Genomic DNA, 21,020 nt, shown 5'->3' on the forward strand with positions numbered 1-21,020 from the left:
GTTTTATCAGCACAGAGGGAGTGGGGCTTTGTGGCTTTGTATCATTAATGGCAACAGCAATGCAGGGCTAAAAATAAAATTGTTCCCCAAATCTACATATTTCAAAGTTAATCATAAATTCAAACATTTGAAATATAATGCCTGACCTCATCCTAGTCCTCCATGTTGTTACATAGAGCCGTAGAGGATGATCAACTACTACATAACACAAAGGTCAACTATGATGATCATTTAGAGTAAATATGAGACTATTTAACAGTGTGGGAGCAAACTGAGCCTGGGGGTTTTGTCAAATGGAGGGACCCGGGTGTCTCCATACAACACCACCACAGAGAAAACCCACATCCATCACCATCCATCAACGAGGTCATAAAGTGAGCTATTTTCTACTGTGTTTTTGCCTGGGTAATAGGCCATGTCTATTCAACAAAATCTACATTGCTGCCAAGGCAAAACAATAACAAGTTGACTAAAGAAGACAAGGAACCAAGGCTAGCTGTAACGGATGGAGCTCTGGTTTCCATAATGTTCATCACTTGACCTTCACCTGAATCCCTGGGAGGACTAGGAATGGAATATGCTGTCTGTCGATGATGATGTCACAATGGGCTGCTAATTCCATTGAATAAAACAGTGGAAAAACACTGTTTAGCCGGAGACTAAACATCTCTATGTCTGTGTTTACCATGAACAGTGAAAAAGAGGCTATTTGCTGGTACAAGATCTTAATTCATTTCTATGGTAACCAGCTCTCTGTGGAACTCTGTGTGTTTCTCCTCTTCTCTCCTCCGTGCATAACACTACCTGCTAAATATAGAGCTAAATAATAACACTGCTGGATCCGTTCACCTGCTGTGTACTGCTGCTGCACGCACACAAACATGCACGCATGAACATGCGCACACACACGCACACGCACACACGCACCCACCCACACACACATGCGCACACACACCCACACACACATGCACACACACACATGTATTAGGGGAATAGGGGATGAGGAGTGAAAGGAAGTGAGGTTGGACTTTGGAAAGAGAAGGTGAGGAGAGAGCAGATGGAGGGAGGGGAGGAGGGAGTGATAGACAGGGAGGAGAGGGAGAACCATGGCAGCTGGTGGTAAGGGGGCCAGTGATGCTCTGCTCTAGCCCAGTCCCACTGCACTTCAGCAGGGCAGATGGACTGGCACGTCCCTTGTGTCCTTCACCACCAGGCACCAGCCCACACACACCACTCACAACCTAGCACATACCTACAGTACGTATGCACTCACAAACTCAAACTTGTTGCAGGTTCTTAATAAAGATGTCCGTAATCTATGATCTGATTTTAGGAATAATCTAGTGTCTAGTCCATACCATCAGACGATTTAGCCTCTACAGTATTTCAGTTCTGTCCATAACATGAGGAGCTACTGTGGTGCAACACCTCCCTCTACTGGCCAGTTGCTGTAACTGCACCTCCTCACAGAGCAGCTCCCAGGCAGTGGACAGCGACAGTCCTTGGCAGAAAAACAGTCATATTTCAGAATCGATTACTGTCTATTATATTCAATGATAATGTTTCTATTTCAGAACTTTTCAAGTCATTGTGAGTTAACTAGCAATGTTCTAGCATTTAGCCAAACCCCCAACATTACCGGCTACTACTAAATCTCCCATTCCAACAAACAGCGGTGTGTGTGTATGTGTATGTGTTTGAGCTGCGGGCTGTGTTTTGACGCAGTATAAATAAATAAAAACAGACGGCTGATGATTGATATAGGGGCATAAAAGCCAGAGTTTTGTTATGTTCTCATTTAATGAAAACTATCATTTCTACCTCTTGCCTTGGAAAGGAAATGGGCAACACTGCAGGAGTTATTTGGTCATAAAGTGCAAAATACAGTAGGAGATCTTCTAATGCGGTATTTCACTGTGTCACAATAGTGACTTTGCAGTATATCTGAATGAATTCTAAGACACATAACTATACAACCCTAACCTTAAGTACATCACAAACCTTTCACTTGTACAGACTCAAGTAGATAGAGATGGAACGTTCCAGTGAACTACATACAAATAAGGAAGCACACACACACACACACACACACACACACACACACACACACACACACACACACACACACACACACACACACACACACACACACACACACACACACACACACACACACTCCACCAAGTGCGGTGGTCCCACATTGACAGACACATGCAGGCTTTTGGCAGAGACTGATATCACTGGCACAAAGGTTACAAATTCAATCAGTGTGGATGGAAACGGCCACCCAGCACCCAGTCACTGTGTTCCATGAAAATATTCTTCTTCTCTCTCTCTGTGTGTGTGTGTGTGTGTGTGTGTGTGTGTGTGTGTGTGTGTGTGTGTGTGTGTGTGTGTGTGTGTGTGTGTGTGTGTGTGTGTGTGTGTGTGTGTGTGTGTGTGTGTGTGTGTGTGTGTGTGTGTGTGCGTGTGTGCGTAAACCGGCCCTGGAGGGAACGTGGAACATATCGCTGGGTCGACAGAAACGGACCCATTAAAAATTCCAACAGGGCAGCACTGTCACTTTCACCAATGCATCACAATAAAGGAGGGATGTTAAAGGATGGATGTTACAGGAGGGATGTTAAAGGAGGGATGTTACAGGAGGGATGTTAAAGGAGGGATGTTACATGAAGGATGTTACAGGAGGGATGTTAAAGGAGAGATGTTACAGGAGGGATGTTAAAGGAGGGATGTTAAAGGAGGGATGTTAAAGGAGGGGTGTTAAAGGAGGGATGTTACAGGAGGGGTGTTACAGGAGGGATGTTAAAGGAGGGATGTTAAAGGAGGGATGTTAAAGGAGAGATGTTACAGGAGGGTTGTTACAGGAGGGATGTTACAGGAGGGATGTTAAAGGAGGGATGTTAAAGGAGGGATGTTAAAGGAGGGATGTTAAAGGAGGGATGTTACAGGAGGGATGTTAAAGGAGGGGTGTTAAAGGAGGGATGTTACAGGAGGGATGTTACAGGAGGGATGTTACAGGAGGGATGTTACAGGAGGGTTGTTAAAGGAGGGATGTTAAAGGAGGGATGTTAAAGGAGGGATGTTACAGAAGGGATGTTACAGGAGGGATGTTACATGAAGGATGTTACAGGAGGGATGTTAAAGGAGGGATGTTACAGGAGGGTTGTTACAGGAGGGATGTTACAGGAGGGATGTTACAGGAGGGATGTTAAAGGAGAGTTGTTACAGGAGGGATGTTAAAGGAGAGTTGTTACAGGAGGGATGTTACAGGAGGGATGTTAAAGGAGGGATGTTACAGGAGGGATGTTAAAGGAGGGATGTTAAAGGAGGGATGTTACAGGAGGGATGTTACAGGAGGGATGTTACAGGAGGGATGTTACAGGAGGGGTGTTACAGGAGGGATGTTACAGGAGGGATGTTACAGGAGGGATGTTACAGGAGGGATGTTACAGGAGGGATGTTACAGGAGGGATGTTAAAGGAGGGATGTTAAAGGAGGGATGTTAAAGGAGGGATGTTACAGGAGGGATGTTACAGGAGGGATGTTACAGGAGGGATGTTACAGGAGGGATGTTACAGGAGGGATGTTACAGGAGGGTTGTTACAGGAGGGATGTTACAGGAGGGATGTTACAGGAGGGATGTTAAAGGAGAGTTGTTACAGGAGGGATGTTAAAGGAGAGTTGTTACAGGAGGGATGTTACAGGAGGGATGTTAAAGGAGAGTTGTTACAGGAGGGATGTTACAGGAGGGATGTTACAGGAGGGATGTTACATGAGGGATGTTAAAGGAGAGTTGTTACAGGAGGGATGTTAAAGGAGAGTTGTTACATGAGGGATGTTACATGAGGGATGTTACAGGAGGGATGTTACAGGAGGGATGTTAAAGGAGAGTTGTTACAGGAGGGATGTTACAGGAGGGATGTTAAAGGAGGGATGTTACAGGAGGGATGTTAAAGGAGGGATGTTACAGGAGGGATGTTACAGGAGGGATGTTACAGGAGGGATGTTAAAGGAGGGATGTTACAGGAGGGATGTTACATGAGGGATGTTACAGGAGGGTGAGAGGGAGGAGAGACAATAGAATAGAGAAGTGACATTCGTGTGATACATCAGGAAAATAAAGCCATGAAATAATATGTGAGGAAAGGTTAGCCTGTTTTTCTCACAGCACAATAAAAGAGGCCAGACAGTAGAATGAGAGAGAAAGGAGTTATTAAAGTAGTAACATCAGCATATAAGGAAATCAGTCAATTGAAATACATTCATTAGGCCCTAATCTATAGATTTATCCTGACTGGGAATACAGATATGCATCTGTTGGTCACAGATTCCTTAAAAAAACAACAACAATGAGCCTCAGGATATCGTCACGGTATCTCTGTGAATTCAAATTGCCATCGATAATATGCAATTGTGTTCATTATCTGTAGTTTATGTCCGCCCATACCATAACTTCACGACCACCATGGGGCACTCTGTTCACAACTATGACATCAGCAAACCGCTCGCCCACACGACGCCATACAAGCTGTCTGCCATCTGCCTGGTACAGTTGAAACCAGGATTCATCCGTGAATAACACACTTGAGCGTCTCTAGGGCGGTTTCTGACAGTTTGTGCAGGTCCTGGGCTGGCGTGGTTACATGTTGTCTGCGGTTGTGAGACCGGTTGGACATACTGCCAAATTCACTAAAACGATGTTGGAGGTCGGCTTATGGTAGAGAAATTAACATTCAGTTTTCTGGCAACAGCTCTGGTGGACATTCCTGCAGTCAGCATGCCAATTGCACGCTCTCACATCTGTGGAATTGTGTTGTGTGACAAAAACATGTATTGTCCTCAGCACAAGGTGCACCTGTGTAATGATCATGCTGTTTAATCAACTTATTGATATGCCACACCTGTCAGGTGGATGGGTTTTCTGGCAAATGAGAAATGCTCATTAACAGGGATGTAAAGTTTTAGAGAAATAAGCTTTTTGTGCGTATGGAACATTTCTGGCATCTTATATTTCAGCTCATGAAACATGGGACCAATATTTTACATGTTTATATGTGTTTATATTTTTGTTCAGTATAGTTTACCCCAGAATCATAATCCTATTTCTCTCTGCAGCATTGAGTGGGCACCTTGAAGCCAACAACCTGACCTGACGCTTAACCTAGACGATGACTTGGAGATTACCATGACAATACATTGACACTCAAGAGTACCTCTCTCACTCGCCATCCAGCTGGATGAGTTGAGGGTCTATGGACGTGCTCGTCTGATTATTTACCCAGCTGATCCCTCCCTCAAGTGCCTGTGAGTGAGCCTGCATCTGGCAGGGGGGAATGAGCTGAGGGACACCGCCCTCTGCTGGACAAGACATGCAATATACCGGCACAACACATCAATAGGGCTAGTATGAAAAATATATCTTGTAGATTCCATCTGACCCACACCATTCTTTTTCTTCAGTAAAAAGTATGTCCCACACAATGACATAGATAGTTCACCAGCGATATTCAGCGCAAAGATAGAGGGGTGTAACTTACAGGGGTGATGCCATCTGATAGAGTGGTCATGCTGATGGACATGCTCATCTTGTCAGAGGAGGAGAGGGAGGGAGGGGAGGGGCTCCTCTTCTGCATCACTTCCTGTCTCTGGAGGAAGTCACGCCAGGCGCGCTGGATACTAAGAAACATACACACATAGCCAAGAGTGAAACACACACGTTCACACACGTTCACACACACACGCTCACACACACACACACACACACACACACACACACACACACACACACACACACACACACACACACACACACACACACACACACACACACACACACACACACACACACACACACACACACATCAACACTTTGGTCTCCAGTGGGGACATGTTGAAGTTGTTCTCAAGGTCTGTAGTCAGCTGGTGACTGAGAGGGAGATAGAGAGGTGTAGGGAGGAGAAGAGAAAAAGAGAGAGAGAGAAAGAGAGAGAGATAGAGAGGTGTAGGGAGGAGAAGAGAAAGAGAGAGAGAGAGAGAGAGAGAGGGGGGGGGGGGGGGAGTGTAAAGAGTACAAGTACACAGAGCTGAGTTATAATAATTCCAGTGCCAGTGTCGGGGTTATCAGTAATTATACAGAGATGCCCTGGTACACACATGAGTGTTTATGTGTGTATGTGTGTATGTGTGTATGTGTGCCAACCTACAGTACCTCTGCAGCTGATTGCTTTCATCATTGACATGCTTTAAGCCAGTCTGGAGGCTCTTCAGTTCGTCCTATGAGAGAGTGAAAGAGAGAGAGAGAGAGAGAGAGAGAGAGAGAGAGAGAGAGAGAGAGAGAGAGAGAGAGAGAGAGAGAGAGAGAGAGAGAGAGAGAGAGAGAGAGAGAGAGAGAGAGAGAGAGAGAGAGAGAGAGAGAGAGAGAGAGAGAGAGATTACAACAACAATCTCAGACAGACAGACATACTGTACAGAAAATAAACCCTATTTTTCTCATCCTCTTCATCTTCTCTAACTTGCCAAAAGCCTGCATGTGTCTGTCAATACCGCACTTGGTGGAGTGTGTGTGTGTGTGTGTGTGTGTGTGTGTGTGTGTGTGTGTGTGTGTGTGTGTGTGTGTGTGTGTGTGTGTGTGTGTGTGTGTGTGTGTGTGTGTGTGTGTGTGTGTGTGTGTGTGTTTGTGTTGAGTGTGATCTCCTCAGCTCAGCACTGGTACCCCTGTAGGGAGGTAGTAAGGCAGTATCTTGGAGAGGTTAGATGTTTCTCTGTGAAGTTAGTAAAGTTAACTGTGGAAGTTCTCTGCTGATTTTGCCAGTCAGCATTCAACTGTGTTTGGCCCAGAAACAGAGAGAAGGACAGAGACCCAGAGGCAGCATGGAGCAGTCAGAGGAGACAGGGGGTTGGGGTGGGGTGAGGGGGGTAAATGGATCCTCCAGGAAGTCAACTTTAGTGTTTATCATTCATGACACCACATAACAGAAAAGGTTCTCTAGTCTCACAAATGTTGGATTAGATACCACTGGCCAATTCCCACTGCTGAGGATGGGTGTTTACCCAGAAACATGGTTTCCTGAAGTTTACACTGTGATGGATCAATTCCACTGACGTCAAAATGCTGAGGAGGGGTGAATAAAATGATGCTTTAAATCCCCTTCTCCTCCAGCTTTAATAATTCCCTGTAATAAGCGCAGACCTGCATAAGTGATCAGACTAATTAAATTACAAGTAGAATTAAACTGGAGCTTTGTCTCTAGAGCAGCCAGGGGCCACAGAGAGGCGTGGGTGGGAGGTGGAGCAGGAGAGGTGTGGGTGGGAGGTGGAGCAGGAGAGGTGTGTGTGGGAGGTGGAGCAAGAGAGCTGTGTGTGGGAGTTGGAGCAGGAGAGGTGTGGGTGGGAGGTGGAGCAGGAGAGGCGTGGGTGGGAGGTGGAGCAGGAGAGATGTGGGTGGGAGGTGGAGCAGGAGAGGCGTGGGTGGGAGGTGGAGCAGGAGAGGCGTGTGTGGGAGGTGGAGCAGGAGAGGTGTGTGTGGGAGTTGGAGCAGGAGAGGTGTGTGTGGGAGTTGGAGCAGGAGAGGTGTGTGTGGGAGTTGGAGCAGGAGAGGTGTGTGTGGGAGTTGGAGCAGGAGAGGTGTGGGTGGGAGGTGGAGCAGGAGAGGCGTGTGTGGGAGGTGGAGCAGGAGAGGTGTGTGTGGGAGATGGATTAGGAGAGGTGTGTGTGGGAGGTGGAGCAGGAGAGGTGTGTGTGGAAGTTGGAGCAGGAGAGGTGTGTGTGGGAGTTGGAGCAGGAGAGGTGTGGGTGGGAGGTGGAGCAGGAGAGGCGTGGGTGGGAGGAGGAGCAGGGGAGGTGTGGGTGGGAGGTGGAGCAGGAGAGGCGTGGGTGGGAGGTGGAGCAGGAGAGGCGTGTGTGGGAGGTGGAGCAGGGGAGGTGTGTGTGGGAGGTGGAGCAGGATAGGTAGGGTGTAGGTAATCCTTTTGATTTTATGAGATGAAAGTGGTTGATTTCTATGTATTTGCATGCAACTGTTTTGTGCCCACAAAGCGTTTTAAAGTCTTATCATAGCATTCATAATCTCCTGCATCACAGTATGTTCCTCTGTTCCGTACCATCACAGAGTATCTATGACACAGTATGTTCCTCTGTTCCGTACCATCCCAGAGTATCTATGACACAGTATGTTCCTCTGTTCCGTACCATCCCAGAGTATCTATGACACAGTATGTTCCTCTGTTCCATACCAACCCAGAGTATCTCTCTCTGACTCCCCCTTTCTCTCCCTCTCTCTGACTCCCCCTTTCTCTCCCTCTCTCTGACTCCCTCTTTCTCTCCCTCTCTCTGACTCCCTCTTTTTCTCCCTCTCTCTGACTCCCTCTTTTTCTCCCTCTCTCTCTCTGACTCCCTCGTTCTCTCCGACTCCCTTTCTCCCCCTCTCTCTGACTCCCCCTTTCTCTCCCTCTCTCTGACTCCCTTTTTCTCTCCCTCTCTCTGACTCCCTCTTTCTCTCCCTCTCTCTGACTCCCTCTTTCTCTCCCTCTCTCTGACTCCCTCTTTCTCTCCCTCTCTCTGACTCTCTACTTTCTCTCGCTGACTCACTCTTTCTCTCTCTATGTGCATCTCTGCTCTGCCTCTCTCCCTCACTGTCTCAGCTGAAATGGTAATGACTCTTATTGTACAGTATGTGATAACTGGGGTTTGAGCTGTCCTCCAATCACGTCCTCTATCTGCTTGGTGAGTGGTGACGTCACCCCGCTCTGTCCACTCTCATGGTGTCATGCATGAGAAATGTCCTATCCCGGCAAGACTACAAATGCAGTTAAACCCTGCTATCTAACTCCACTTAGAATCAATGTCCCCCTGGCCTCCCCAATCCCACTAATACCATCCCAGACAGACATCCTTCGCGCTTGCCCCAGAACTACTGACCACTTTGTGTGTGTGAGCATGTGTGTGTGTGTGTTAGTGAACGTGAGATTATGTGCTGATACCCAGTGTGCATTATCAAGCAACCAACAAAGCGGTGAGTTCAGCAGGCTACTCACCAAGCCCTATATATCCTGTATCGATCCCTACAACTAAAAACCAGATTCATTGTTCACAACCCTGCTGGAGCTCTCTCTTGTGTGAGATAGTTAATGTCCGTGTCCAAAACACAGACAGAAAGACAAGCTGTTCTCTCTCCTAAAGTACTTTTCTCTCCTTCTGCTCCAATCCATCCCTTCTCTGTAGCACCCAGCCCGGAACCGCATTCCCTGCCAAAATGGAGCCAGGAAATAAACCAGGGGTTTGCATAATTTAGCAGCGGTGCGGGCAGAAAATCTATAGTCATTTTGGGATTTGGCAATGCCAAGCAGGAAGTATTGATTGTTTGGCGGTGCTGGTAGATTTATGGTGAGCTATAGAGGCCAGAGAGGAGAGGAGGGATAGCACAGCTTAGACCTGCTGATGGAGACGGGACCTTGAACTCACAGGGCTGTACACAAAACACAGGAAAAAGAGCTACTGACAGCCAGCTACACTACAACCGCTCCTCCCCTCCTCTCTTCTCCCCTCTTCTCTCCTCTCTCCTCTTCTCTCTCCTCACCTCCCCTCTCTTCTCCTCTCCTCCCATCTCCTCCCCTCCTCCCTTCTCACCTCCTCTCTCCTCTATCCTCTCCTCCACTCGTCTCCTCCTCTCGTCTCTTCTCCTCCCCCCATATAAACACTACTTTCATTCACACCTAAACTCTCCCCTCCCTTCCCTGGCCAGGAAGAAGGAAGCAAGTAAGGAACGAAGGAAGGACATAGAGCAAAATAGGTAAGAGGGAGGTCAAGAGGAGAGCGAGAAGAGAGATTTGAAAGGCAAGAGGGGGAAGAAGAAAGAGAATAAGAATATGAAGAGTGAAGGATAAGGAGCATAGGGAGGTAGAGTGAAGGATAAGGAGCATAGGGAGGTAAAGTGAAGGATAAGGAGCATATGGAGGTAGAGTGAAGGATAAGGAGCATAGGGAGGTAGAGTGAAGGATAAGGAGCATAGGGAGGTAGAGTGAAGGATAAGGAGCATAGGGAGGTAGAGTGAAGGATAAGGAGCATAGGGAGGTAGAGTGAAGGATAAGGAGCATAGGGAGGTAGAGTGAAGGATACGGAGCATAGGGAGGTAGAGTGAAGGATAAGGAGCATAGGGAGGTAGAGTGAAGGATAAGGTGCATAGGGAGGTAGAGTGAAGGATAAGGAGCATAGGGAGGTAGAGTGAAGGATAAGGAGCATAGGGAGGTCGAGTGAAGGATAAGGAGCATAGGGAGGTAGAGTGAAGGATAATGAGCATAGGGAGGTAGAGTGAAGGATAAGGAGCATAGGGAGGTAAAGTGAAGGATAAGGTGCATAGGGAGGTAGAGTGAAGGATAAGGAGCATAGGGAGGTAGAGTGCAGGATAAGGAGCATAGAGAGGTAGAGTGAAGGATAAGGAGCATAGGGAGGTAGAGTGAAGGATAAGGAGCATAGGGAGGTAGAGTGAAGGATAAGGAGCATAGGGAGGTAGGGTGAAGGATAAGGAGCATAGGGAGGTAGAGTGCAGGATAAGGAGCATAGAGAGGTAGAGTGAAGGATAAGGAGCATAGGGAGGTAGAGTGAAGGATAAGGAGCATAGGGAGGTAGAGCGAAGGATAAGGAGCATAGGGAGGTAGAGCGAAGGATAAGTAGCATAGGGAGGTAGAGCGAAGGATAAGGAGCATAGGGAGGTAGAGTGAAGGATAAGGAGCATAGGGAGGTAGAGTGAAGGATAAGGTGCATAGGGAGGTAGAGTGAAGAATACGGAGCATAGGGAGGTAGAGCGAAGGATAAGGAGTGAGGAGTGTAGTGAGTGATATAGAGGGGGGGGAGTAGTGAAAGAGATGAGTGGAAGAAGGGATGGAGGTAGTAGAAGCGTTCTCAGACCCTGTGGCTGTGGAGGAATTAAACTGGACCCACGCCAGCCCAGGAAAAGAGAGGGAGGGATGAATAGGGGGAGAGAGAGATAAAGGGAGCAGATATGGAACTAGGCTGAGTTACAGACTTCATCTATCCACTGTACAGGTTGTAAATCTGTCTCTACGTCCCAGAAACCAAGCAGGGTTAAGGGACATAGAGAGGTGAGGAGGGGGGGGGGGGGGGGGGGCTGTGTGTGCTAAGTTCTGATGAGACAGAGGTCTCTGAAATTAACCAGACAGACAGACAGACGGAAACCATTCAACTCATTGCACTGGGACCAAAAGACACTCTCTCATTTTCTCTCTACTCCTCCTCCTCTACCAAGCCTGACCTTATCTCCTTTATCCATCTCTCTTCCTTTCCCCCTTCTGTCTCCCAACTCGCTCCCTCTTACTCCATCTTTCAATCCTTCTGCCCCTCTTTCTCGTCGTTTCTACCCCCTCTCCCGTCTTTCTCCCATATCCCTCCATCCACATCTCGTCTCTCTCTTAAATACTTGATGAGCTTCTTGACGTATGTTGGCAGCAGATCCCAGCTCGTCCATCTACCGGCCCAGAAGCGGAAAACCGCACCTTAATCGGCAGTGTTTTCTTTCCTAATGAACTCAACTAACTCCAGCATACAGCCACCAGGGAACTACACGGACGCTCAGGCCCACAGTAAACACTGGGTAAACACACACACACACAACAGCAAGACAGTGACAGCTGCACAGATAGACAGACACTCAGACAGATAAAGTGAGCAGGTTGAATCACCTCTGAGCCAAAACCTGTCGTGTCCTGAAATGTTACACACAGGTTTAAACAATATTCAGCAGACCATCTGCCATCCCATTAAACTCCAACACACACATTGATGCAACCTCTCTCGACCGCATGCACGCACACACACACACTACACACACACACACACACACACACACACACACACACACACACACACACACACACACACACACACACACACACACACACACACACACACACACACACACACACACACACACACACACACACACACACACACACACACACACGCACAAACAGATTGCATACACACACACACAGACACACACACACAGATTGCATACACACACAGATACAGCAGCCCTGAAGCAGCCTCTACCAGTCATTCCTCCCTGAGGGGCCCCTAGGCTGCAGAGCAAGCCGGCGCAATCTCTGCCATCTCTGTCACATCGGCCATCACTCTCCTCTACCACAGGGACACAGCCTGGCAGCACACTGACTCTGGGAGGGAGCGTGTGTGTGTGTGTGTGTGTGTGTGTGTGTGTGTGTGTGTGTGTGTGTGTGTGTGTGTGTGTGTGTGTGTGTGTGTGTGTGTGTGTGTGTGTGTGTGTGTGTGTGTGTGTGTGTGTGTGTGTGTGTGTGTGTGTGTGGAGCAGGACGAGGTTGTGTGTCTGGGCTGTCTGTCCCTGAATGACCCTGCTATGGAGCAGGTTGGCCGACTGAGCTCTCACACACACATACACACACACTCTCCGCTCTGTGGGCTAGGCTAATGACAGCCATTGTAATGGTGGAAAGGAGAGGAGACAGAGAGAGGAAGACCTGCATACTGATAGGAAGGAAATGGAGCAGGCATAATCCCCACATTTAGTATGAAGGATACACACTTTATAGGGCAGGGTAACACTGGACAATGTTAAAGTAACATTAGAGGTTGTGGAGGTCAGGGGTCGGCAATGGATATATAATGGTATTACAAAGAGAGTGTGAATGTTGACTCTACAGTTCCTCAGGGAGGCCATTCCTAACTAACCCCAGCAGACATCAGGGACCTGGCATCTCTCCTCCTGTTCCCCCTGGTTCCTTCCTCTCCACTCCACAGCTGCTGTTTCCTACAGGCTGGCATGTGCCCGCTCTGCTCTCCATCAGACCCCTGACACACACAATCCAGAGGTCCCTTGTTGCCCAGGCGACAGAGTGAGCATCTGTGTCGTGCCAGTGAGATGCAGCAGGCTGAAAGCCAACACTGGTATAGTCTAATGAGAGAGAGAGAGAGAGCTGTGTTACTTCGCTGAGATCATATAAAGCTGTCAATGGAGCTTCCAGGGAAGAGGTGGACCAGTGAATCCAGCAGCCCCTATACCAACCTTTCCTACAGCCTGATAATGAGCCTGGGAGAAGATGTAAATTAAGGAGGCATTTTAAAATCAGAACATAAAGGAAGGTCTGATGATCTATAGGAGTTTTGTTGAAACCGCTAACAGTGCAAGTCCAGTGCAACTCTCTCCAGAGAGAATAGAGAACGAGCCATTCTACTACAGTATATTATAGTCTATGGCACAGCACCCTTTATTCTACAGCCTGTCCTGGAGTAATTCATGTGTTTTAACCCCCTCTAGTGTGCAATAATATCAGCTATAAAACATTAACATGTCTTAAGAAGCCCTTATACATGGGTGTGTGTGTATGGGGGGGGGGGGTGCATGTGCGTGTGCGTTCGCGTGTATAAACCTGTTTTACAGCTGTCTTCAATACAACCTGTGGTGTTTGTGTCTGCAGCATAACAATGCAGTGTTAACGGTTCCACAGCTATGAGAGCCTAACTATAAATATATACAGCCATTAAGTATTTTTATTGAACTTTACAGCCAACTGGAGACGAGAGTTGCTTTGTTAGCTAGTTAATAAGGCCATATTGTCATTCCTATGGAGTGTAGTTAAACAGGACGGTGACAGGTTCAAGTCATAGTGGAGTGTGGAGATCATTAGGAGTTGACGTGTGTTAACTTAGGCCTGGGGTTCAGTAAACCATCGCACACACACGCGCACACACACACACACACACACACACACACACACACACACACACACACACACACACACACACACACACACACACACACACACACACACACACACACACACACACACACACACACACACACACACACAGCTATCTGGCAGTGAGTTAGGGCTGGTGGTCTGGTATGTCCCTGCTGTAGGCGTAATGAAGTAGAAAGCCATTCGAGGAGAGAACCCTCCAGCCCTGATAAATGACAGAGACGGGGGACAGGGAAAATGGGAATCAGTGATGTATACTTAGAGACCAACCAAGGAAGGAGAGAGAGAGAGAGACAGAGAGAGGGAGGGAGGGTGTTGATTAGAGGAGAAACTGTTTTCAAGGCGATAAAGCTTGAAGCCTAGTTCCCACTTCCATTTCCTTCTTTTTGTGTTATCTCCAGCAATCCCTCTCTTCCTGTCATTTGTCTTCCTTCTCTCTTCTCTCGTCCATTTTCCTCTCTTTGTCCCTCCTCCCTAATGAGGAGAGTTGCTTTTAATGGAAACCCACTAATATATTACTCTAACGTTTCAGTAACGCTTCCATAACTCTTCCGTAACACTTTGCTTAGCCCCTGCCACCGCCCCCCCGTAGAGATGATTAAATTCACGGTCCAGTTACGGCCCTCAGCTAAAACCGCTAACTTCGGCCGCTAGCGGCAGGGCCAGCTGCCGCTAGCGACCGTGACCGCACACTCTAAAAAGCAGGGCGGTGAGTGTTCATTAAAAAACCCCAGCGCCGATCAAAGGGAGAACACAGCCATAAAAACAATTAATCTGGCTATAAACAAGCCATTCTGGCTGTCGGACAGGCAGGGAACCACACGACCATGATATTAGACCAGGAGAAGGGGAGTAGGGCAATACACACACACACACACACACACACACACACACACACACACACACACACACACACACACACACACACACACACACACACACACACACACACACACACACACACACACACACACACACACACACACACACACACACACACACACACACACACACAATCACTCTTCTAAAATGAACTTCTGTGTTAAATACGCCTTTGCAGCCCTGCAGTGCACGTCTACATACAGTGCATCTCAATACGCATCAACAGTGGTTTAGTGGTTTTCTCATTAACGTAGTATCACAGAGTGTCTCAACACCAATCACTATGTTAAACAGCACGGGGGAAAGACAAGGACAGACTGTAACACCTTTCTATCACAATGAAACAAGGAGATTGAAAATACACAGAAATTCACATCATAGAGCATGATAAATCCTGAGACTGAGGCTAAGATTTAGCAGCATATCCTCGATGGTCTATTAAAGCAATGAAAAATGTCATCTCCCAAGTTAAAATCCTACTGCACATTAGGCTCATCAATCCGTCATGCTTTGATATGACACTGGCTGCTGGTTCATTATGACTTTCACCAGCCAGCCAATCGTGGACTTGCATCAGTGTGAATGCCATGTGACAGGGTGAATGGGCCAGGCAGGTCACCCGTGATACAAGTCAGTATTCGACGTCCATCCGTGTCTGAGAACGTCGGGAGATGACGTGGAAACCGATGAAGAGAAGTAACCAAACACTTCGAAATGTGACGTTTGGAACAACTTAGAAATGGGACATTTGGAACAACTTAGAAATGTGACGTTTGGAACAACTTAGAAATGTGACATTTGGAACAACTTAGAAATGGGACATTTGGAACAACTTAGAAATGGGACATTTGGAACAACTTAGAAATGGGACATTTGGAACAACTTAGAAATGGGACATTTGGAACAACTTAGAAATGGGACATTTGGAACAACTTAGAAATGGGACATTTGGAACAACTTAGAAATGGGACGTTTGGAACAACTTAGAAATGGGACGTTTGGAACAACTTAGAAATGGGACATTTGGAACAACTTAGAAATGGGACATTTGAGAAATATGGATGAATGTCTAATTCTGACATAAGACTGTGAGAGCTTGTTGGAATGGGCATGTCAGGGCACACCAAGTGGCATTCTCACTACAAGAAATGACACCTGAATGCATGAACCTACACAAAAGTGGCATATGTGTGTGTGGGCAAGTGCAGGACTGTACTGTCTATGCACACACGACGTGCATGTGTGTGTGTGTAGATGGGGTTTGTAGATGATGTGTGATGAGATGTGTGATGAGATGTATGTAGATGTGTGATGAGATGTATGTAGATGTGTGATGAGATGTGTGTAGATGTGTGATGAGATGTGTGTAGATGTGTGATGAGATGTATGTAGATGTGTGATGAGATGTGTGTAGATGTGTGATGAGATGTGTGTAGATGTGTGATGAGATGTGTGTAGATGTGTGATGAGATGTGTGTAGATGTGTGATGAGATGTGTGTAGATGATGTGTGATGAGATGTGTGTAGATGTGTGATGAGATGTGTGTAGATGTGTGATGAGATGTGTGTAGATGATGTGTGATGAGATGTATGTAGATGTGTGATGAGATGTGTGTAGATGTGTGATGAGATGTGTGTAGATGATGTGTGATGAGATGTGTGTAGATGATGTGTGATGAGATGTATGTAGATGTGTGATGAGATGTGTGTAGATGATGTGTGATGAGATGTGTGTAGATGATGTGTGATGAGATGTGTGTAGATGATGTGGGATGAGATGTGTGTGTGTGTGTAGACTTAGGGTTTGTAGATGAAGTGTGATGAGATGTAATGTAGTAATGTATGAGTGTAATGCAGTAATGTAGTAATGTATGGTGTAATGTAGTAATGTAGTAATGTATGGTGTAATGTAGTAATGCATGGTGTAATGTAGTAATGTATGGTGTAATGTAGTAATGTAGTAATGTAGTAATGTAGTAATGTATGGTGTAATGTAGTAATGTATGGTGTAATGTAGTAATGTAGTAATGTAGTAATGTAGTAATGTATGGTGTAATGTAGTAACGTATGGTGTAATGTAGTAATGTAGTAATGTATGGTGTAATGTAGTATTGTATGGTGTAATGTAGTAATGTAGTCACGTAGTAATGTATGGTGTAATGTAGTACTGTATGGTGTAATGTAGTAATGTATGGTGTAATGTAGTAATGTATGGTGTAATGTAGTAATGTAGTAATGTATGGTGTAATGTAGTAATGTATGGTGTAATGTAGCAATGTAGTAATGTATGGTGTAATGTAGTAATGTAGTAATGTATGGTGTAATGTAGTAATCGCGTAATGCATGGTGTAATGTAGTAATGTATGGTGTAATGTAGTAATGTAGTAATGTATGGTGTAATGTAGTAATGTATGGTGTAATGTAGTAATGTAGTAATGTATGGTGTAATGTAGTAATGTATGGTGTAATGTAGTAATGTAGTAATGTATGGTGTAATGTAGTAATGTAGTAATGTATGGTGTAATGTAGTAATCACGTAATGCATGGTGTAATGTAGTAATGTATGGTGTAATGTAGTAATGTATGGTGTAATGTAGTAATATTATTATGTATTATTGTGCTTCCTTTAACAGTGGAAATGATTCTCTCCTAGCTGGCTCGCCATCCTCCCCTGCAGCACCACTCTAACCACATTTACCTTTAATAAAAGAGTGATAGAAAGAAAGAGAGGGGGGAGCGAGAGAGAGAGAGAGAGGGGGGGAGAGATAGAGAAGGGGAGAGAGAGAAATAGAGAAAGAGAGGGGGGAGCGAGAGAGAGAGAGAGGGGGGGAGAGAGAGATAGAGAGATAGAGAAAGAGAGAGAAGGGGGAGAGAGAGAAATAGAGAAAGAGAGGGGGGAGAGAGCGATAGAGAAAGAGGGAGAGAGAGAAGAGATAGAGGAGCTCTTTCCTCCACAGGGTCACCTCTAGAGAAGAGATAGAGGAGCTCTCCTCCACAGGGTCACCTCTAGAGAAGAGATAGAGGAGCTCTCTCCTCCACAGGGTCACCTCTAGAGAAGAGATAGAGGAGCTCTCTCCTCCACAGGGTCACTTCTAGAGAAGAGATATAGGAGCTCTCTCCTCCACAGGGTCACCTATAGAGAAGAGATAGAGGAGCTCTCTACTCCACAGGGTCACCTCTAGAGAAGAGATAGAGGAGCTTTATCCTATACATCCTAACACCAAATGACTGTCTCTGACTCACACACTGCAATTTTCTCCTTTCTGCCTCACACATTGACTTTCTCTTCGTTCTGTCAGACATTCTGTCTTTCTGTCCTCTCTGTCAGACATCCTGTCTTTCTGTCCTCTGTCTGACATCCTGTCTTTCTCTCCTCTCTGTCAGACATCCTGTCTTTCTCTCCTCTCTGTCAGACATCCTGTCTTTCTCTCCTCTCTGTCAGACATCCTGTCTTTCTCTCCTCTCTGTCAGACATTCTGTCTTTCTGTTCTCTCTGTCAGACATCCTGTCTTTATCTCCTCTCTGTCAGACATCCTGTCTTTCTCTCCTCTCTGTCAGACATCCTGTCTTTCTCTCCTCTCTGTCAGACATCCTGTCTTTCTCTCCATTCTTTACTTTCTCTGTATTCCTTTTCTTAGTTTCTGAAATGATGTAATTCTTCCACTGGGGTTTCTGACATTGTGTTATTGTGTTCCATGTCTGGAACATTGTAAAAGTTCTCTATGTGACTCGGAACATTCTGGCAACTCTGTTCAATGCCTCTGTCCAGCTTGCATACCCAGTGTACACAACAGCTGTATGTGCCAAAAGATAAACTCACGCACACGGTACACACATAAACACATGAGAGATAATATTACAAATACACACAGGGAACCACAAGTTTAACACACAACACACAAGGTACACACATGCACATGCACACGCACACGCACAAACACACACACTCATCCTTTCTTACTAATCAAAAGGAATTCCTATGTGAGAATGCTGTTCATCGACTACAGCTCAGCATTCAACACCATAGTGCCCTCCAAGCTCATCACCAAGCTCAAGGCAATGGGTCTGTACCTCCCTGTGCAACTGGGTCCATGACTTCCTGACTGGCCGACCCCAGTGGTGAAGGTAGACAACAACATCTTCGTCACGCTGATCCTTAACACGGGGGCTTCACAGGGGTGAGTGCTCAGCCCCCTCCTGAACTCCTTGTTCACCCATGACCACAAGGCCACACACGACTCCAACTCAATCATCACGTTTGCTGGAGACAACAGTGGTAGGCCGGATTACCAACAACGACGAGATAGCCTACAAGGAGGAGGTAAATGCCTTGGTGGAGTGCCTCAATGTCAACAAAACGAAGGAGCTGATTGTGGACTACAGAAGACAGCAGAGAGAGCACCCCCCCCCCCCCATCCACATAGACGGGGCCACAGTGGAGAGGGTCAAAAGCTTCAAACTCCTCGGCGTGCACATCAATGAGGACCTGAAATGGACCCTTCAGACAGACAGTGTGGTGAAGAAGGTACAACAGCACCTCTTCAACCTCAGGAGGCTGAAGAAATGAGGCTTGGCCTAGGGCTGGGCTATATGGCCTAAAAGTAATATCTACATTTTTTTCAGAGGTTTGGACTATTCACCATATATATCTCGATTTCTTGTTTTTCTCTAAACAAATTAAAAAAGGCCAAGATATAATTCTTATTTGAATTTTCTTTATTAAAATTGAAAGAATATACAAGGCCTCAAGGCCTATTTGTGCAAAACAAATGAACAACACAAATGAACACACACCCACACCCACTCTATTCTATTGTTTAGGAATGTTTGACCACAAGCTGTTTGAATATGTCATTTATATAATCATTTTGATTGAAAATGTTTTAATTTAGTTAATTTGTTGTTATAATTAAAACAGCCTGTGGTTATTTGCTATTGGATTGGCAGAATGACACAACTACTAACACATCAGCCTACAGCTATCCTGAACATAACTTTTTTGAATGCACTTTAATTGTGCCTAACTTTGTGCCTAAAGCACTGCAGGCGGGGCCAGTTGTTCAAGCGCAATGCTTTTATCATGTTGCTCCCGCTGTCAGTTGTCATGCACACCTGTCGGTCTTCGCTCATCTTTCACAATGCCAGAGAGTCTTTGAGACCCTGGGCTATTACTTCACCCGTATGATCATCAGACGTCTGAAGGCAGACATTTTGCAATTTCCAGTCTTAGGTTAGTTAGGTATGGCTCTGACGTTCTGCTCGACCATAGATCGGCTGTGGTGGAAAAATAAGAAACACTAGCCAGCTTCTCTGCGACTCCTTCGCTGGTAGCATTGTAAATTCGCGGCAGGGCTTCTTCCGTGAAATACTTGCGGCTCGGCAGCTGATATTTGTGGTCAACTGTACCTAGCAGCTTTTTAAAGCCTGGCTTTTCTACTGTAAAGACTGGAACCATATCTTTCGCCATGTAATAGGTCACTGCTTCCGTTATCTCCTTCCAGCTCAAATTTGTCTTGTCATAAGGGATTACGTTTGAAAAGGATGCGGCTATGGTAGTTTGTCTTTTAGCAGACGTTTTGGGACTCAGGCGACTGGAATCGGCGTTGCGTAGTCTCACGCGTTCCTCCCATTCCACCGCGTGTTGCAGGTGATGGAAGAGGTTGGTTGTGCTGCTGCTTTTTGTAGCAATTGTCTTTGACACATTTTTGCACAGGACATTCGTTTGCTGATCATCAGACCTCTTCAACCCGAACCACTTCCATATTACTGAAAAAACATTGCTGCCCTTTTTGGGGGTGATTTCATCCTCAGGAGAGGCTAAGCTGGCTTCCTCACTTTCCATTTTGGTGGAGCCACCTGAGCCATGTCCTGTTCCCCATGTTACCGTCCAGATGGCGGAGACAGTACAAGTGCATCAAAGCTGGGACAGAAAGACTGATAAACAGCTTCTATCTCCAGGCCATCAGACTGTTCAACAGTCACCATTAGCCGGTCTCCACCCACTAGCCGGCTACCACACGGTACTCTACCCTGCACCTCAGAGATCGTGGACCTATTTTCATAGTCATTGTTCATTGATCATTTTAATAATGTTTACATACTGCTTTACCCACTTTATATGTATATTCTGTATTGTAGTTATGGCTCATCCTGTATAACTACTGCTGTACGCACCTGTTCTATTCACATACTGTCCATACTGTCTATACACACCAATCACCAAGCTCATTTCCTGCAATTCCTTCCATTTTTCTACGGGGTTTTGGACTGTGTATTTACACACTGTATTCTCCACATATCTCATTCTAATATTTCTACTACTGTACATAGCATTTTAGTTACACTGTTTATACACACCCCAAATGTATTTATATATTGGATGTGTGACAT

The 21,020-nt window shown here is 46.1% G+C and overlaps 1 protein-coding gene across 2 annotated transcripts in view; it reads right to left on the reverse strand.

Moving 5' to 3' along the window:
- LOC139548921 (schwannomin-interacting protein 1-like) overlaps positions 1 to 21,020 on the reverse strand; it is a 324,597-nt gene that overhangs the window by 215,795 nt on the left and 87,782 nt on the right. The window contains exons 6-8 of one of the 2 annotated variants that reach the window (XM_071358879.1): positions 6,212 to 6,276; positions 5,864 to 5,929; positions 5,541 to 5,679 (exon numbers count right to left, since the gene is read on the reverse strand). In XM_071358879.1, the coding sequence (XP_071214980.1) occupies positions 5,541 to 5,679; positions 5,864 to 5,929; positions 6,212 to 6,276 (270 nt within the window). The remainder of the gene's footprint in view (positions 1 to 5,540; positions 5,680 to 5,863; positions 5,930 to 6,211; positions 6,277 to 21,020) is intronic. The other variant, XM_071358880.1, reaches the window with a different exon arrangement.

Source organism: Salvelinus alpinus, chromosome 22, assembly GCF_045679555.1.
Source record: "Salvelinus alpinus chromosome 22, SLU_Salpinus.1, whole genome shotgun sequence".
Taxonomy (NCBI): Eukaryota; Metazoa; Chordata; class Actinopteri; order Salmoniformes; family Salmonidae; genus Salvelinus; species Salvelinus alpinus.